Genomic DNA, 20,423 nt, shown 5'->3' on the forward strand with positions numbered 1-20,423 from the left:
CACTCTGTCTCTGAAGTTCTCTGGAATCAAAGTGTGATGCTGCATGCAAGACCATTATGCTAATGAGATTCTAACCTATAGAAGTGTAAGGCAAAGTTGCATTGTAGCTCTTCTGCTGTTTAATCTCTATAAACCCACTTGCGGCCCCATCAAACCAATTAGAGCTCAATTCCCCAAAACTAGCTACTAGACAGAAAAAAGCAGAATAACAGAGTTGGAAGGGACCTTGGAGGTCTTCTAGTCCAACTCCCTGCTTAGGCAGGAAACCCTACACCACTTCAGACAAATGATTATCCAATATCTTCTTAAAGACTTCCAGTGTTGGAGCATTCACAACTTCTGGAGGCAAGTTGTTCCACTGATTAATTGTTCTAACTGTCAGGAAATTTCTCCTTAGTTCTAGATTGCTTTTCTCCTTGATTAGTTTCCACCCATTGCTTCTTGTCCTGCCCTCAGGTGCTTTGGAGAATATTACATATTACATCCCTGTTGTATGCAGATGATACAGAAATACAAATTGAACTTACACAAGCCTTGAATGCTCTGGCTAGTTACTGCTCTGAAGAGGCCTTTGAAATCAACTATAGCAAAATTAAGATCATGATTTTTGCAAAAAGATCTAAATTGCATGCCTGGAATATACATGGCCAGAAACAAAGAATAAGACAGTTAAGATGATTAAGTTTTGCCTGGGGACAAAAACAATGGTATTTGAACCCAGGAAGAACGGTTGCAGGAATTGTGTATGACCAATCTAGACAAAAGAAGGACTAGATATGACATAATAGCAGCATTCCAGTATTTGAGGGGCTGCCACAAAGAAGAGGGGGGGCAACTTATTTTCCAAAGCACCAGAAGACAAGACAAGAAACAATGGATGGAAACTAATCAAGGAGAGAAATAACCTAGAATTAAGGAGAAGCTTCCCAACAGTGAGGACCATTAATCAGTGGAACAGCTTGCCTTCAGAAGTTGTAGATGCTTCATCATTGGAGGTTTTTAAGAAGAGACTGGACAGCCACTTATCTGAAATGGTATAGGTTCTCCTGCTTGGGCAGGGAATTGGACTAGAACAGTGGTCTCCAACCTTGGCAACTTTAAGACTTGTGGACTTCAACTCCCAGACTGGCTGAGGAACTCTGGCAGTTGAAGTCCACAGGTCTTAAAGTTGCCAAGGTTGGAGACCACTGGACTAGAAGACCTCACAAGGTCCCTTTCAGCTTTATTCTGATTTATTGATAAATATCTGGGCATAGTTTTCCATAGCTCTACTAAATACAGTGCAGTGGTAGCAGCAATTCAATCTTTTTTGTTTCCCAGAGGATACAATATATTTCAGTAGCACTGAAGTTATACTCAGCTAAAGCTTGTGCACAACTATTCTTTGCTGAGACTTTACTTCTCTTTTATTCCTCTGGAAAGTGTGCAGTCCAAAATTCCTAAGAGCCATATTTCAGGTAGCACACTGCATTCAAAATGTAGTACTAAGGAAGGAAGCAGGACTAACCAAAATTGAAACAGGTGCATGGATTTACATTTTTGCACATTGGTTAAAACTACTCCCCCCCCCCAAAAAAAAAAGTTTTGAGTTCTGTCCTTATAGAAGACAGTTTTGAATCAATATGGTTTCAGGATCATATTACCTGGTAGGATGATAACTTGTGGTGAGTGTTACACAATATCTGGGTTTGATCAACTGCAAAACACACAAATAGAAAAAAGCACATTATAATAGAATCATAGCTTGTTCTTAAAACCAATTTAGCATAGCAACCAAAAATAGAAAAGAAATTGCAATCATATATCAAATATTGAAAAGTAAATTTGAAAAATATTGAACTTGGGACCTTAGATAACCTTATCTCCAAGATAAGGAGATAACCTTCAAAATCTTTCTTGGCCCTTGACCTTCCCAGTTAATGAAGTACCATAAATCTTCGCATCTGCTATCAAGTATCCAAGCTTTGTTTTATCTTTGTATTCCTCATCTATGTTGATCTCTAATATCAAGGCAGAATTTGAGAATGTTGGATAGTTCAAAAGATCTGGTTTTAGAAGAGAAAGGTGGAATACATGATGAAATGAAGCCAGAGCATTAACATCACTAAATTGACTTTGGGAACCACTTGGTGATGGGATTAACAATGTAATGCCATCCTGTTTCCACCTTCAGGTCTTCAATTAGTCAGATGTTTTATGTATAACCAGGATTTCTGTCTTACTTTAAAAAGTTGGTCTATTTGCCATCAATAGTCCATATGTTTGTAATTCTTTTAGTTGTTTCAATTGCTCTTGTAAAACCAGATGAACAGCCTAGAATTCATGATTTACTTCCGATATGGAAGAAAATATATGGAGACTACAAGGTTGTCTGATGAGCGGAAGAATCCTGGGAATTGTTGTATGTTATAATCCAATTCTGCTAAGAGCAGCACCATAATAGTCTTTGGGTAACTGATATTGCATTCTTTAGTGTTGCTTTAAAATGGCATCAGTCTGCTCTGTTTAAGCAGCTGACTGAGAATGAACAAGTTCATTCCTAACAACTAGAACAAGTTCCATCAAAACCAAGCATTGAATTGGGCCTCTCTCTCCAGAATTAGATTTGGCAGGTTGTGTAATGTGAAAATATGATGAGAGGAAATAACTCATTTTAATAGTTTAATTGCCATCTGGTTGATGCTATGACTAGCAGATTGTTTGAAATATAGTTAGAGTATATCATCTTCGAGAGATTAGAGGAAGTTGATAAGATCATCAATAACCCTTATGACTTGTCTGCTGGATCTTTAGCTTCTACCAATGAGGCTGCAGCAGCCAACGCTGAATGCCACCAAGGTCTTCTGTTAAAGACTTCAGTGCAGGTTAAGTCCTGTTACTTGTTCCCAAAAGACTAAATTATGACCAATACTGTTGTCAACTAAACTCTCCAGCTTTTTAGTCATGTAGTGATAACACCAAGTTGCATAAAAGCTTGAGGTGTATGTAAATTTTCTGTGTTCATTTATTCATTCAAGATCTTGTCAATTAAGTGTACCTACAATAGGTTCCTTAATGTGGACTGACTTCATGTCAGATCTTGATTTACCAGTCTAAACTCACTAATAGGTTTGTCAGAGGCCTCAGTCCTTTCCATAGGTGTCCCATGCATCTCTTGGCAATATCAACTTTCAGAGGGACTTCAAATACTGAGCAGATTTTTCTTGTGACTCCAGCAGAGTTTGGAAGTGTAGCTATTGTAAGTTATTACTTTATTCATCTAGATGACTTGAGCATGATCACCTAGAAATTCTTAATCACATAGTTGAATAAATAATATGTTTTATTTTTGGAGTGTTATGAAACTCCCTGGATTCCCGTATTTTTAAAATGGACAAACTGTCATTTCCAACACAGTGGAAGGAGGCAGATGAAGATTTGGGTACAAACAGATTTACATGAGTTTGTATTATTGTGCTCTTAATTACATAGTATGATTGTAGACTGTTTTTTTGTGCTAGCCTCTCCATCCTGCCTATTGCTCTGGCTGGAACAGGGTGAATAAACAGAGTAGTTGTAAATCAAGACTACCTACTATTGTTCTTGGTGTAAAACAGTAAATCAGCTTTTAGCCTTTCATCATGAGTTGTAAGGAGTCAGACAGTAGCAATGTTCAAGTGTCAAGGTTCCTACAAGCAACCCATACAGTGCTAGGATTCAAGAATTCCTGCCCAGGGATTAAGGAATTCACATTAGTATAAGGTACACAGCTTCAAGATAAGGCTGTCACTGAATTTTTCTAGTAAGAAATTTGACAGCTGAGCTGAGGCAGTCTTAAGCACATGCCGGCTTTCTCCACTCTGGTGCAGTTGAAGCTAAACAGCCCTGATTTTCTAGAATCTGTTTCTGTGAAGCTTCTGAATTGCTTATTATATCTAATGGTTCTCCACCAGATACTGCTTGCATTCTCGGGGACTTCAGGATCACATATCTAGTTTCAAGTTGTAGTTTCTGTGTCAGAAGTGGTGATGCTTGCATCTGCTTATTCAGAAGCGTGGTTTCATGATTCCTGGATTTTCATCGGTCATACAGAAGCTTGGTTTCATGATTACTGGGTTTTTCCTCTCCTGCCTGTATACATTGGGGGAGGGGAGAACAAAGGAAAACTCTGGTGTTAGTATCCCTTGAACTGGAATATACTGTTTCACGTGTTTATAATATTGAACAAACCTAGAAGTTATAATCATATTTATCTGGGAGTAAAGACTATTGAATTCTAGTTTCTCTTCTTTTGTTTTTTCTTTGTGTAGACTCATCTACATTGCATGTTATTTCTGTCCTTCCTCTTCCCTACTCAATGCAGCTACTCCTTCTATCCATTTTTTCTTTTTCTTGTTGTTGCAGTAGTAATAATATGGATATATGTATTTGTGTGTGAGAAAAAATGGTTTGCAGTATATAGACAGATTGGGACACAAATGTCACATCTTACTTCAAAGACATTTTACTTTAATCATTATTACTTCATTTAATATTAAATTAAATATTTTGTCCCAAGTCTTTCCTGTCTAGAATTTGGCATCTAATCAGTGTCTACACACAGAGTGGCCATGGAGTGGGGGGCAAGGTGCATTACACTAATATCAGCAGTGTTACTGAACTGTGCTGCAAACCCCACTTCTTTTCCATGATGTCAGGATATCACATTGGTGCTGAAACATGATTGAATTTGCTGTGTAACATTGCAATTTTTATTTCATCATTATGACAAAAGTAATACATTTCTATGACTGCTGTTGACCACACACAGAAACTCATATACAAGTATATTATTTTTTTAGGAAGTGGAATGTCTAGGATTGGTTTTACCTGAAGTTGGCAGCTCTCCCTTGACAATGTTGGGAGCTTGACATTACAAAGAATAATCCATTGTTTTGTTTTGTTTTAATTTCAAGCTTCCTCTTTTTTGGAAGATTGTCTTAAAATAAGGATTATTTTCCAGTCAGGTAAATACAATATGTAACTGTTTTAATTGTTTCTGTCAAACACGTTTTAAATATCATTGAAATACTATATAGAAATAGTATATGAAATAATCCTATGTACTTTAACAAATTATCATTTCAAATATTTTATATTATTCTTTTCTGTTGTCAATTTGGAAATGCCAGAATATATTTCTCTATTGCATATCCTTCCATCAAACCAATAGAATCCACCATTCTTTGGTGTGGTTTTGGTTATGTCTATCATTCACAAGTTCAACAACTGTGCACTGATAGTATATTACATGAAATGTCGAGGAGGGGGCTCTGTATTCTCCCCAAAATGCCTTAATTAGTTGTTGTTTTTTTAATTTGCATCTTGTGGAGTTGGGTTACCCGATTCCTCAGATTTATTGATTAATCATAATTGTTATTTTCATTGCTTTTGATTGAAAACTGACAAATATTAATTTGTTTTGCCAGTGAAGGGATATGAATTTGCATCCAATTTAGGTAATTTACAACTTGTAATTCCATTTATATATCATTTAAGAAAAAAAGATTATTCTGTATTTTAGTCATGTGGGTTGATGCCCAAGCATAGAAGAAGAATAAAAAAGAACTGTAATCTGAAGACTACCAAAATACTAACTTCCTTTATGAACTCCTTTTTGAAATTTGTTAATTGCAAGTTGGTAGATTGAATGCAAATTGAATGTAGATATTATGAGGTACATTAAATTTAACTTTGATGATGAGAACTGCAGTCCTTAATAAAACCTGCAGTCTTGTGAGAATTAATCCCTTCAGTATCAGTGATCTTATATATATTTAGCTTTTCCTAGGACCAGATTATTAATGGAAAGTAAATTTTACTTAATTTACTAAACTTGTGTGAATAAATACACCCATGTTTGGATAAATTTTACCTTTCACTTTGATTTCCTAAGAGCTTTCCATAAAGAGTCATTCTTTCTTTCATTTTAGTGAATTGACATTAATAAGTATAAGAAAGACAGACAGACAGACAGCCCTAGTCAATTATTAATCTGAAGTCTTCTATTAGCATTTGGCCATTCAATAATGCTTCGATGAGACATCAATAGGTTCAATAATAGCAAGGTTGCAAGATTTGAATATGATATACAGAAGTAACCAAGAGTCTTTCTTTCATTCTCAGTAGCATTTCTTGTATTTCTAATTTTTACATATGTAACTGGTATACAGATTTTGGTTGTGGGATTGTGTGCACCGATTTGCAGTGTGTGTCTGCCATGTAAAATGCTTGAACTGATTCAAACTACTCTGAACAAAGAAAAGCATGTTTATCTACTAATGGATGGATCTTTTTTAGGAAAAATAATTTCTCTTATATATATTTAGGGTGACATTTGAAATACCCTTCTATATTTTCCTTTCTGGATTGCCAAACATGTAAATTTAGAAATGTTAAATGCTATTTTTTAAAATTATAATATTCCTATGGCATCCTTTCAGTCATGTTCAATTCCTCTTTTAAGAACAATGTGTGTGTCTTTGTGTGTGTGCATGTGTGTGTATGTGCATCTCTCTTTCTCCAAAACATGAATGGTTGAATTTTAGCAGATGGTATTTTATTTTCTGGTTGTGCACTATAGCTGAAAAATCAGAGAGATGAAGAAATACTTATTTGAAATGTTAAAGATATTCTACAATTTAGATTATTTTCAATTTTTAGAAAAAAATGTAACCAGTTTTTCATAATTGGCTGAAAGATTAATAATAGGAACAATGGTTTAGGGTATATTGTGAGCAGAACAAACCTCAGTGCAGCTTAAAAAAAAGCAAATAGCAAACTGACACAGACCCCAGTTCATGCTTTGCAATGCCTGATCTCCTTTGATACATGAACAATTTACAACAAGCAAATCTCTCTAATGCATAACAGACAAAGGTTCTATTCAGATTTTAGCATGTTAGCTTTCCTTTGATGACCTGCTATTTTCTGCATTTGTTTTGACTGCTCCCATCATTCAGGGTTGATGCTTGGATGGGTGTGTAGGTGGAAACCGCAGCAGCAGCAAGCTTAAAGCTTGCAGACAAAAACGTTCTTGCCTTTTCTGATAGCTATTATTGAAAATGTGAGGTAGAGCCTAGGCTGGGTAATAAAGGCAGGCAAGCAAGGGGGAGCAAGGAGCATAGAGCTGCATACTGATGAGTGTGGGAGCACGTCATGAAAGATTCCTTGCTGCTAGCAGATCCTTGCTCATTGTGGAGTATTTCAACAATCACATATAACGGAAAACAGCTTAGCTGACAGCTTGATATGTTTCCCCCCCACTGTATGACGTACCGGTCTGTAGTACAGATTAATGCAGATGAAATGTTCAGTTAGGAGCAGTTCTTACTCTATAGCGTGCCCCGGAAACTATGTGCTACTTCTGACTTTTGAATTTACTGGAAGCATTAATTGGACAAGCTGGCAGGCTCCTTTGATACCAATTTTGCCCGGAACACAATGTGGCAATGCCACCTCTCAGCCCAGGACCATCGCTATTATCCTGTGGATGGATATTCATTGCTTAAACGCCTCCCTTCTCAAACTCTTTCAGCACCCAGATGCCCTGTCCAGACTGTGGGACAATGGTTGGAAAATATTGGGCTACCTCAGTATGAAAACCACTTGCTGGCCAATGGATTTGACAATGTACAGTTTATGGTAAGTGTTCTTTTCTCTGTTTATAGCTTATGGTGGTAAGTGAGTCTTTGCTTCTCAAGAGTCTGAACAGAATGGAGTATGTTTTATGATCTGCAGTGTTTAAAATATACATTTTACAAAATTCTATCTGTTATCTGTATGAGCAAGGAACATTCTCTTTGCTTCATACAATAGGTAATTTCCAAGCATTTTTACATGAAAATGAAGGAATAGTTCTTCTTGTCTATTCTCTGGCAAAAATGATAATCCTTACAGTGATGACAGCAAATATCACTGTAGGAAACAGATCAAATATTATTACAAAGGTTTGCTATTTATTAAGATTAAATGTTTTTTTCATAATTCCAGCTTGAATTCTGCATGTTCTAACAAAGAAGTGCTGAATTTTCAGCTTTCAAATTAGCAATTTTCCCAATGTTTGGAAATAAATGGCTGTTCCTTTAAATATTAACCTAAAACTATTTTACTGTTAAAGAGTTAACAGACATGAACATGACCAGTATCTTTCACATGTAATATATATATATTTCAAACCCATGAGAGCTTCCTATAAACATAAATATGAGCAAAAGATAACGTTGGTTATCTAAAGATACAGTTCCAAAAATATTAATCTAAAACCATAAATAAAAATAAAAATACTTAATTTTTTAAACAAATAGATAGTTTTTACAGTTTTGTGTCTGTGTGTGTATGAATCCAATACAGATGTAATAGTACCACATCTGTTGCTTAGAATCAGAATAAATTTCACTGTCTTCCAATTTTTCTGCAGTATTATTATTATGCATACATAGAAAGCTTAGGTATATTGTATGACATCAAATTGTGCAGTTATATTTGTAGAAGGTTTTAAAATATTATCTTTTAAAAATGGTTAAATGGGACTTTTCTAATTACATTACTGTTTCTGCTTTGTTGACTATTTTTTTTTAACATTTAAAGCAGATTAACCCTATTCAAATCTAATGGTAGCACTATCTGGATTAGGGTATTGTACCTTTTATTCAAGCTTCCATAGCCATGAAAATTGAAATCAGTTATTACATATGAAAATAAGCATCACAGTGGAGCAATCAAAGTTCCAGTGGGATGTAGTTCTTAAGTAGACAAGTATCCATGTGGTAAAATTACTAATGTGTACTTGAGGAGACATAAAATACAGTTTATTAGAGAATATAAACACTATTGTTAATCTAGAATAGTGATTGATTAGACTCCATGGAAAGTCATGAATGGGCTTAGGGTGAGAGTCTTTGTCTTTCAGTATCTATAGAGATTGCCCATTTATGTAAAATATTTTATAAAGAAGCATTAGATGTCGAAAGTTATTCAGGATGTATATGTGCTTAAGTTGTTTCCAAACCTTTGTATTATAACCAGGTTCATGATGAATAGCACATTTATGATTTATTAGAAGAGATACAGGTGGAATATTATATTATTAATAAATTGAAAATCACAACTGTCTAAATTGAAGTTAAATGTATATTTTAGCAGTTATACTTTTTTTCGGAAGACAAAGCAATATCCTTCACTTCCTATCAACTGATGTTAAATTATTTATACCTTTTTTAGTTATAAACAGTTAATTCCTTTATGTTGACATATGGAAAAATGTAAGATCAAATCTTAAGGAATTTTACACATGTATGGACACATACACCAAAGAAGAGCTACATGTAACAAAGATCACTTTGACCACAGTAAATATAGTTTTTTTGGCATTAACTTCCATTCACAAAATTTTGTGCGTTATAGTTTTATACATGAAAATCAGGTCTATGTTAAATGTGATTTAGTGCCAAGTAAGCTTGTATAAGGTTCTGTGTCCACCAACCCCATTGAATAGGAGACTTAATTCTGAATAGACGTCACTGAAACTGAACTATTCATTGATTTATTCAGACTGTTCTCATCAATGGGATATTAAACCAGTTACCGTATTTATTGATATGACCATTCTAATGTTATACCAAGACAAGCAATATCTTTTAATATTTATGTTATTTTTAAATATGGATTTCAGCTGTTGTTTTCTTAGAAATACATTCTGTGCTTATTTGTTTTCCTGTTACCTAAGCAACACAACCTCATGTCTGTTTAAAATTAGTATTACTGTATTGTTTTGCTGGAACTACCCTTGCTTCAGGAGGAAGCTCCGCTAGAAGAGGAGACCTCTGACAGAATATCCAGTCTTGCCCTCCCTGCCACCACTCTTCTATCACACTTTGCAATCACTGGGGATTGTCTGCTTCTTTGGGTTGGGTGGATAAAATTCTATTAGATAGGTAGTGTCCAGGCCCTGAGTAATATATATGGTTTTAGAGGTAGTAACCAGAATTTCATGATTTACATGCAAAACATATAGTTAGCCAGTGTAGTTTCTGCAGCAAGGTTATCATATGGCAGAAGGAAGACTCCCGGGTCTTTTAAAATAAAATTTTAGTATACAGTTGGAGAAAGGACACAGATGGTAGCAACAATTTTAACAACATAATATTTAATGTCCTATTTATCTGAATACCAAGACATATTCTGGCAATTAGAATACCTCATAATTTCATAATAAAGAATAAGTGAATTAGCATGATTTTTTTCATTGTTAAAATCTAATATACTGTAGTTTTTATAGATACTCAAACAAAGTAGTATAAGATACCTGCCTAGAACAATATTTGAACTCAGAAAGTGTAAGAGTGGTATCTTTACATATATGGATAACAAATTGCATCAAGACCTAGACAGTACTTAATAGAACAATATTCTTTATTTAGTCTACCCTAAACAAATCCATTTAATTTTGGGCCCCCACTTGTAGGTAGACATACTATGAATTTTACCTTGGCTTGGAAGCATTTGCATTGTATTCGGGAAAGCATTGTGGCTAATACTTTGCTATGATTGAGATCACTTTCTGATCCTAATGAGTGTGACCCATGACCGCCACAGGACATGTATACCAATTAGAATGATCTACCCCAGATGTCTCATGATTCCTGATGGATTCCTGATGTTCTTTGGAATGGTTCCTTTGATTGCTGCTGTCAGATCCCCTATGTGGCTCTCTCTGTATGCCAATCCTGGATGGGTTATTGATTTATTGAAGAGCCTCAGGAGATGAAGTGGCAGAAACAATGTCTAGAAAGCAATGAAGACTACAAGTACACACACATTTCAGGTTATCACTATGGTATAAAGAAGCACAATCTCTTCTGTATTATTGTGTAGCCAAGCTGCCAATATCATCAGCTTTCTTTAGAAGTTATTTTTTTTTGGGGGGGGGAGGCATCAACAGAACTCTTAGCTGGTTATCAAACTCTTGATTCATGAGTGGTATTCAGGTATGAGTAGTATTCAGGTATGAGTGGTATTCATAACTAGGATAACATTTTACCATGTTACCTAGAATTTGTTTTGGCCTGTGGATTGTCTGGTATTTCTTCAGCTACTTATAACTTGGATCCGTGCTGTCTGTGCTTCTTCAGGGTGTCGGAGTGCATGATAATTTGGCTCCAGATTTATTTTTAATGCCTCAGTTTGGGATAGAGTGATACCTACAGATTTGAAAGGAATTGTATGATCCCTTCTCAACAAGCCATCCCTAGACCCTAACAGTCTTACATACAGTATTTTCTCTAACCCTTCCTTCTGGGGAGAAGATTCATAAGACCGTGGTTTCAGGGCAATTATGGAATAAGATAGAGTAAGTAGTTTATCTGGACCTTTAGTTAGCATCCAATCAAGGCATGTGTTATTTGTTCTTGTAGGTATTACAGGATTGAATGGAAGCTTGTAGTAGTACCACTTATTTTATTTAATAATTTTTCCTGATAGAAATTAAGTTGGACCTTACTGTCCTGAACTTGTGGAAATTTCTGAAAACTGTTTGGAGAATCTATGGTGAACATAAGGTCAGACAAATATTGACTATAGGATATTTATGGCTTTGTATATATCACTCTGGGGATGTTCAAGCATTTAATGCAATGGCTCCATTATTGCTATAGTAGTCTAAGAGTAGATTAGACTTTTAATATGCCACATGTCTTTTTATTGTCTTTTTTAAAAGGAGCTAGATTCAGGAACAATGAGCCAAAGTTATCATTGGCTCATTATTCTGAAAGTTATTTCAGAAAGGGAAGATATGTTCTTAGTTTGCTCAGAATAGAACATCAAGAGGATAAAAAATTGGCACACAAACATATTGTTTAATCCAATTTTTCTTCCCTTCCTTGTGTTAAGAATTGCATTCTCCCCAAAAGGATTAGCTTTTCGTTTGTATTGCAAAAGATCATTATGAGAATGGACTAAATTCAAAAACAATACTGTATACTGTATATAAATCTAATCCTAGTACAAAGAATAGGAGCAGGAAGCCCATGGCTTGAGAGGTCCAAAAGTTTCCATCTCCATATCCCTGTATTGGACAAACAGAAAACGTACTGTGATACCATTAAGAAGCATGAAGAAAAACATACATGATCATTTCTGGTGCCAAAGGCATTTTTTTAGGGAGATGAAAGTCATTCTGCCCCCAAATTACAAACTAGGAAATGTGTCATAGAGACTTTCCCTGCTTTCTTTTCCATTTTCATTTTTTTTTCATAGACAAAGCTACAGTTAAGGTTGATAGTTGAACACATTGTCCCAATGCACACATTTTTTTTGCAAAAAGATCGTTTCTTTTCAATTGAACTCAAGTATTGGTGGCTATACCTATGTGATTTTCTTGGCAACAGTACACTATGCAACTGCTAATGCTTTTCTCCAGGGTTTTCTTTTTAATTTTTTAACTTCCCAGTCTAATTTACAGTTCTGGGATTTCCTGCTGATGTGATGTCAAGAACTAAACAAGTCTGAACTTGGTTAACATTTTCCAGATCACCTAGTGTTAGTTTTTTCATAATACCGTATATACTCGAGTATAGGCCGACCCGAATATAAGCCGAGGCACCTAATTTTACCACAAAAAAAACTGGAAAAGTTATTGACTCGAGTATAAGCCTAGGGTGGGAAATGCAGCAGCTACCGATAAATTTCAAAAATAAAAATAGATACCAATAATGCCATTGCCCATTGAATAACATATACAGCCTGCCTGTGCCCATTAAATATACAGTAGCCATTGTAAAAATTTGCTCTGCATAACAAATTATTATCACACAATACTGGTGTATTCAATGAAATACTTCACTCACCTCATGATGCTGATGTCCCGCTGTGATGATGATGTCCCGCCTCCTATGACACACGGCACAGTGATTCCTATCATTGGATCACTGTACCAGAGGAGGTGGGACATCGCTATGTGGCTGCTTGCCATAACAAGGAGGAGGTGGGACATCGTTGCAGAGCGGCAGGAGGGGGAGGAAGGGGAATCGTAAGATAGCCCTGCATTACATTAGAACGTGAGGAGGGGGGATGGTGCGGTGCACGCTGCGCGGCAAACTGACACAGAGGGAGGGGAAACTCAGGGGCGCTGGGCCATTCACGAGCGTCACCCAGCAGCATGGCCCCGCCCCTTTTTCTCCTCCATTTCGGGCAAATTTTTCACTGACTCGAGTATAAGCCGAGGCGGCTTTTTTCAGCTCAAAAAGTGGGCTGAAAAACTAGGCTTATACTTGAGTATATACAGTATATTTATATTTTATCTCTATTGTTCTATTATAGCAGTATTTTATGTGAACATTTTTGATATGTTTGTAAATTGAAACGTAACACTGTGAAAGTATGGATTTTAATAAATAATATACAAGCAAGGTGTCAGCTTGCATTTGCTGTTGATGTAGCAAATTTCTGTTGAAATAGATATTCCGCTTCAGTTACAGAACATTCTAGATATTTGACCAGCAAACAATAGAATATTTGACAAGAAAACAATATTCATATAGCATCTCAGTTAAGCAAAACACTGTATGGTTATAATGAAAACACGAGATGTGGTTTTATCAATACATAATGAAGTATAAGTACTTCTTAAACAGTTAAATCTTTATGACTGGAAAAGAAAACAATGATTCCACTTTGCAACCCGTGATTTCTGTCTATAGAGATTCTCAATCATTCAGGTCATGGTTACCTCAAATATCAAGTTTTGCAAAAAAAATTCTAAAGTCTAGAAAAATTAAAATGGATAAGATGAGGTGATAACCCTAGTAATTTTTATTTCTGTCATTTTTATGTCTCTAGGTAGCTCTTTAATTAAATTATATCAGGAACACCTTTATATAATGTGCACAATCAATAATACTCATCAACAAATTTGATTAATTTATAAAAATGTGAGAGACACAGATTTGGAAACTGGAATAAATTGAGAGCCTTTATCCCATAGGCAACCAATCATATGATTCTTGGAAAAATCACAACTTTCATTCTAGTAACAGAAACTCATAAGCTTAGTATTTAAATTTAAAGGCTTGGTATTTAAATATAAAGGTATATTTGTATTTAAATACAGGGGTTCCTTTAGCAGAATAACTATTAATTTTAACTATGTTACATGGATCAACTAATCCAGCTATCAAATCCAACAGCTAAGTTATTATACATTAGATTCTATAGATCATTAATTAATATAATACTAATTTTATCTAATGGACCAGATTCTAACATTGCAAAAAATATCTTTCTCTCTTCTTTTTTGCATCTTTAGTATAAATATGTTCTCTGAAGGGACATGACCAGAATTTCAAACAGTATTTCAGTTTTATAAATAGTAGAAAAAGCATATTGGACAAATTTCCTGTATGTACAGTATATTTCCACTGATTTTATGAAAACATGAGGGCACTCAAGTTACTGTCTCTCTTTGTTAATTGAGAATTTAATAGTGGGTTTTCTCCATTTCCCCATTACTCCACCATCCTTTAAATAATCTCATTCAGGAAGGCCTATGTTGATAACTGAAAATTATTTCTTCTGATTCTTATCCCCCTGACCAAGGCCACATATGGCTAAGTCTGCAGATGAACTCCGCTTTTTATTTATTTTTCCAGTTTTTTTAAACAAGACATAATTTCTTTGAGCCATTCTGATAATAGTAGAATGACCTAAGAATGTTTTATGTGTCATTTTTACTGTTCTCACATTTTCAATAATACTTGTTATTATTGTGCATGCCACAATAAGCTTTTATTAGGCATAAATAGTATAATTGTTTTCCAGCTTGGGATAATAGAGCAATTTGAAGAATTTTTTAATTCAGTTAAGGCAGGATGAATATCTTTCCACTTCGTCTCTGATCAAAATCTTCTTGAAGTTCCTCTTCAATTATGTAATTCAGAAGCTTTGCCACTCTACAAAGAGGTCGCTATGGTAACTGTGCCTTAAAGAGAGGATACAATTTAAACAGTTTTGTCACTTGACTATGTAAAATGCCTTTGAGGATAGTAGAGGAGCGTGGGCTTCAGTGATCAATATATCTGTCCTAAAACCAGTGGAAACACTGCAAAATAATGACCAGAAACCAGGGTGAGAATTTACAAGGCAGTAGTCAGGCAAGTAATATAAGAAATTGTTTGGGAGTGATGTATTCAAAAGATGTACATACTAGGATTGCTGTGATGCATTGTGGGGAGTGGGGGGGCGGACTCAGATTTAGAATTATGGTCTACCCTGGAAAACAATAGGATCATAATTGCCTAAAGGATGGCCAGAGGAGCATCCAGATGGGCATTGGGAAACATTTCTTTTCTCCTGCTTTTCTTCACCTGTTACTAGGCTGCACTATTTCTTACTTTTCAGAGCAAATTGTGGTAGTCCTGTAGTATGTAATTGTTATACACATACTTGGGCATAACAACTGTATTGTAGTTAACAGTGACGTGCGGTGAGGTTTATGGCTGGTGAGACACTGACACAGGGGTTTCAAATTTTTTTAGACTTGTAGACTTCAACTCCCAGAATTCCACAGCCAGGCATGCTCAGTTCCGATTTAAAGCGACAGCATTTTCCCCCCTTGCGAAATAAGTTTTTCTTCATTCTTTTTCTTCTCCCTCCCCCTCCTTCCTCCCTCTCTCCCTCCCTCCCCCCTCGCTCAAACAGACACACCCACACAGAGAAGTTGGATCCCTCTCTCACTCTCTCTCAAACAAACACAAACACAGAAGTTGGATTGGATATATTTTCCAATGGCTTGAAAGCAGCTCCTCTGCCATACCCCCCCCCACCAATTCCCCTGCTGCCTTCCGATCCGAGCCTTTGATTGCAGGTGGAGCCACGTTGCCTTTTCAAACTTGTAATCAGTAAAGCTGGGCTTATATACTTTTATCCAGGGGTGTGTGTTTGTGTGTGTGTGTTTGAAAAGGCAACGTGGCTCTGCATGCAATCAAACTTTTTGAATTCCTTCCCTCTCCCCACACACACACACCTTTTCCAGCTGTTTCAGAGAGGATTTCAACTCTGCTCTTGCCTGCCCTCATGAAAAGAAAAAAAATGTAAAAGGAGAAAGGCAAGAGCTGAGGCCAGGCTGAGCTAGTTGATCCCAGAGTCTCTAAAAAGCCTCTAAAAACGCCCTCTACAGGAGGCAAGAGAACCACGTGCCTCATCTACATAAGGAATTTTTCGGCTTTTAACCCTTGCTTAGCTCTGCTCGAGTGATCATAAAGTCAGACTAAATGAGGCATCTCGTTCTCCTGCCTCCCCCTGTAGAAGGCACTTTTTAAGAGGCTTTTTTACACAGTTAAGCACTAAGTAGAGTCATCCACTGTGGCTCTGGCAGCAACTACCTCAGCCTTTTTCCTTTTACATTTTCTTTTCTTTTCATGATGACAGTGGTGAGGCTCTGCCTCCCCTGACTGCACGTCCCTGGTAATTAATTGTATTATTGTTGTACTGTGCTTAGGTATTACTACTCAGTCAGTCCCCATAACTGGATGCAATATTCCATGTGCAGTCTGATCAATGCATAATAGAGCATTAAGACTTATCTTCATCCTGATGCTATGCATTTATAAATATAGCCTGGGACTGCTTTTTCTTTTACCTGCATCACACCCTTGGTTCATGTTCAGTTTGTGATCTTCTAAATGTTTCGACTGAGTGCTCAGGTCAGTGTGGTAGTGAAGTGTGTCTTTTTCCAGGTATAAAATATTTTGGTAAATACGTCCCTAGAAAGTCTGATTTAACCATTGTCATATTTGCACTTCCTAAAGAGCCTCTGTTACGTGCTGGAAATGGGGATGCTCCTGAAGAAAACTTGGAAATTTCAGCAGACTTCTGTTAGATATCTACTGTCAGAAGCATGTCGCTTCTGTTCTGTCATATCTTGGTACACTAGATATCATATATTTCCAGATTAAATTCAAAGTTCTTGCTGTAAATATAAATTCCTTAATTGCTTGAAGCTCTTTCTTGAAGAAGAAGCTTCCCCTGAATACTGCAATCATCTTAAGGATCTATCAATCTAAAGAGAAACTCTGTTGGAATTCATTAGGATAACAAGTTGACTAGAAATCAACTAGAGTAAAAACAACTAGAAGTATAGACTGCTGTTTTGCTGCTTTGCTTTATGCAAAAAACTAGAAAATTTAAATCTTTTTCTTCTAGACATCTGTTTTTATGGCTTTTAATTTGATTGTCTCATGTTTAAAGTTATGAATGTTAAATAGTTTATTTTATTGTTTTCTATGATTTACAATATTCTGTAATCTGTAGCATTTATTAGTGATGTGCCTTGATTTGTAGTGTAATCTGATATAAAATAGCTTGCTGTAAAAACACTGGGTTCTAAGTATTTATTTATTAGATTTTGATAGCAGCTCATCTCAGGTGACCTTTGTACATTAAATAAATATTTCCTCCTCCCTTTTCCAACATGCTTCTTGTTTATTTGAGGGAAACACTAATTCCAGTTTTTTAAGTGCTATGCTCACACATATATATTAAATATTCCACATTTTTAATCTTCTTGTAAACAAATGTTTGCTTGTAAGGCTTATTCCTATCCATTTGTTCCAGTTTAGAATTAGCTACCTATGTCCAACTTATTTCCTATAACAATCTGACTCCCCAAATAAGCAGGACAAGTAGAAGATGAAAGAGGAAATGATATAATCAATGGGAGAGACAGATCAAAGTCTTCTGAACAAGGAAGAGGGAAGGTGATTTCTACAGGGAAATTTACTTTAGTAAAGTGACTTGTTTCTTTTGTGAAACTGGTGGGTGAAAGCAAGACAGGACCAAATATTGAGAAAAGAAATTTTCTCTGACTACAAGCATAAGATGGATTTCTGACTAATCTGTGAAGGGTTCATCATGAATGCATAAATTACTGCCCAAGTCCAGATCTGGTGTTGATGGTTACTTAGAGAAACAGATTGCTCACCACAACCTAACTGCATATAATCCAAAAACAAATAGAAACCATTTGCAAATATAGTGATAATAAACAGTAGTAAAGGGTAGTAAAAATCATTTTCTATACATACATACATACATACATACATACATACATACATACATACATGAAAACTTTCACGCAGGAATCATGAAATCTCCAGAACCATAAAGCCTACAAACTTGAAATTTGACACATATGTTCCTCTTGGCTTCTAGGTGCTCGGTAACAAAGGATTTTTCAAAATGACCACCAGAGCATTAGTATTTCATATGTTATTATTAACACGCTCTGATGCTAAGGAGTTAGATGTTCTACTCCCCCTCCCAACCTGAAAACTTGAATGTGGGTGTGGCGCGTGATTCATCTGGTCTGCTGGCTGAGAGTTTGGAGAGGAGTCTGAGGGAGAGAAGATGATAATATAGGAGATGTTTCTGTGGGGCAAGGCTGATGGAGAGAAGGGGATAGGATAGGGGAGGATTTTGTGGGGCAAGGCTGATGGAGAGAAGATGATAAGATAGGAGAGGTTTCTGTGAGGCAAGGCTGATGGAAAGAAGGGGATAGGAGAGAGGGCAGGATTCTGTGGGGCAAGCCTGAGGGAGTCAAGGTAATAGGATAGGTGGGACTTCTGTGGGGCAAGCCTGAGGGAGAGAAGTGGATAGGATAGGGGAGGCTTCTGTAGCCCAAGCCTGAGGGAGAGAAGGGGAGAGAAGTCGATGGTAACTATTCATTAATTTTCAAGCTGTAATTAATTGTCAATTTATCAAGCCCGATCACATAGTTTTGTAGCGGAGCACAGGTATTCATTCAGTTAGTGGTATATATGGATGAACATGGGAGATGAGGGGGATAGATGCTGCCTAGGAAACAATCAGACAAGAGAGAGTCAGAGGAATAAACTTAGGAAGGACCTGCCCTAATTGATCAGGTGGCTAAAAGTGATGGTGGGAAGCTTCTACCTTCAGACCCACATGTTTCTGTTAATGTAGTCTTACAGTAAAGTAGAATTGGCTCTTGTATAATTGTGTTTCCTGTGCAGTTTACCTGGGAGCCATCCAACCACTTACACCCAAATTTCCATACCTGACTATTGAAAAAGGGACTAGGGGGTATACGATAGCACTGTTCCAATATTTGAGGGACTCTTACAAAGATAAAGGGGTCAAACTATTTTCCCAAGCACAAACAGGCAAGACAAGAAACAATGGTTAGAAACTAACCAAAGAGACAAGCAACCTAGAACTAAAGAGAAATTTCCCAATGGTGAGAGAAATTAACCATTGGAATAATTTTCCTTCAGAAGTTGTGGGTGCTCCATCATTGAAGGTTTTCAAAAAGACTGGATAACCGTTTGTCTGAAATGATATAGAGTCTCCTGCTCAAACAAGTGGTTGGACTAGAAGATTGCTGATGAACATGAGGGACAGACTTGACATCCACATTTCAACTTTGTGGTCAGAAAGCAAATCCAATATGAAAAGGATAGTTTATTAGTATTGTACATTGTAACATCATTGTACACCAAAATTATACTTGATCCTAAAGGATGGCCATAATCTTAAGAGGCCAACATCAAAATCATTCCATCAGACATCAAATTTTCATCAATAATCTTGTGGACAGGTTATATGAATTTACTGGATATTTTCTCCAGAGCGCAAAAGGGAGAAGCATCCTAGCCTGGTCTGGAACTCCACCTAGCTACCATTTCAATGTTGGCTGTTTGAGCAGCAGAGGCTCCTCATAACATGGCAAGACACCTAATTAGGAACTCTGTTAACATTTGGACTGAAAGAGTATGACTAAGATAGTTTCTGTGCTTCAGCTGTAACTTCATGGTTACCATTTTAAGTGATGAGAAATCAGATTTTGCCTTAAAAGGTTTTCTCAGAAAAGATCATGATTTTTTTTATTTTACTTTTTATTTGAACTTCAGAAAGAATTACAACTGACTCTTATTTTTACTAATGAATTTGAATAACTAATATTCTAGACTAGCAATAAAACTGCATTAATTTCTTTAGCCTAATGTACTATACATTAAAAAAGATGAAAGAAAAAAATTCAAATTAAAATATATTTAAAAAAGAAAAATGACAGCACCACCCCCAGGATGTGACAAAAGAACCCTACATTAAAGTAAAGAATCAAAATCAAAGCAAAACACTGAAGCTAATTTACTACTTTTCTAAATATGGGGCAAATGTACAGATATGGGAATACTCCTGAAGTAGCATTAATTATCATAATCTTTTTTGTTTGCCATATTCCATGCACAAAGTTCTTCGTAGTCAGAAAAATTACAGATTTGGGGGATGTAATTTAACAAAATTGATTTATATAACCTATAACTGCCTTTGAAGAACTGGTTCATGTAGTACAAATAAATATTCTGAAATTACAAGTGGACATGTTTTCC

The 20,423-nt window shown here is 36.0% G+C and overlaps 1 protein-coding gene across 16 annotated transcripts in view; it reads left to right on the forward strand.

Moving 5' to 3' along the window:
• The window catches only part of ANKS1B (ankyrin repeat and sterile alpha motif domain containing 1B), a 303,824-nt gene that overhangs the window by 123,579 nt on the left and 159,822 nt on the right, over positions 1-20,423 (forward strand). For 9 of the 16 annotated variants that reach the window (XM_032221362.1, XM_032221363.1, XM_032221369.1 and 6 more), the window contains exon 1: positions 7,462-7,662. In XM_032221362.1, coding sequence (XP_032077253.1) covers positions 7,462-7,662 — 201 coding nt within the window. Of the gene's footprint in view, positions 1-7,461; positions 7,663-20,423 lie in introns of those variants that run through there. The other 7 variants (XM_032221361.1, XM_032221357.1, XM_032221359.1 and 4 more) reach the window with 1 other exon arrangement.

The sequence above is a fragment of the Thamnophis elegans genome, chromosome 7, assembly GCF_009769535.1.
Source record: "Thamnophis elegans isolate rThaEle1 chromosome 7, rThaEle1.pri, whole genome shotgun sequence".
Classification (NCBI taxonomy): domain Eukaryota; kingdom Metazoa; phylum Chordata; class Lepidosauria; order Squamata; family Colubridae; genus Thamnophis; species Thamnophis elegans.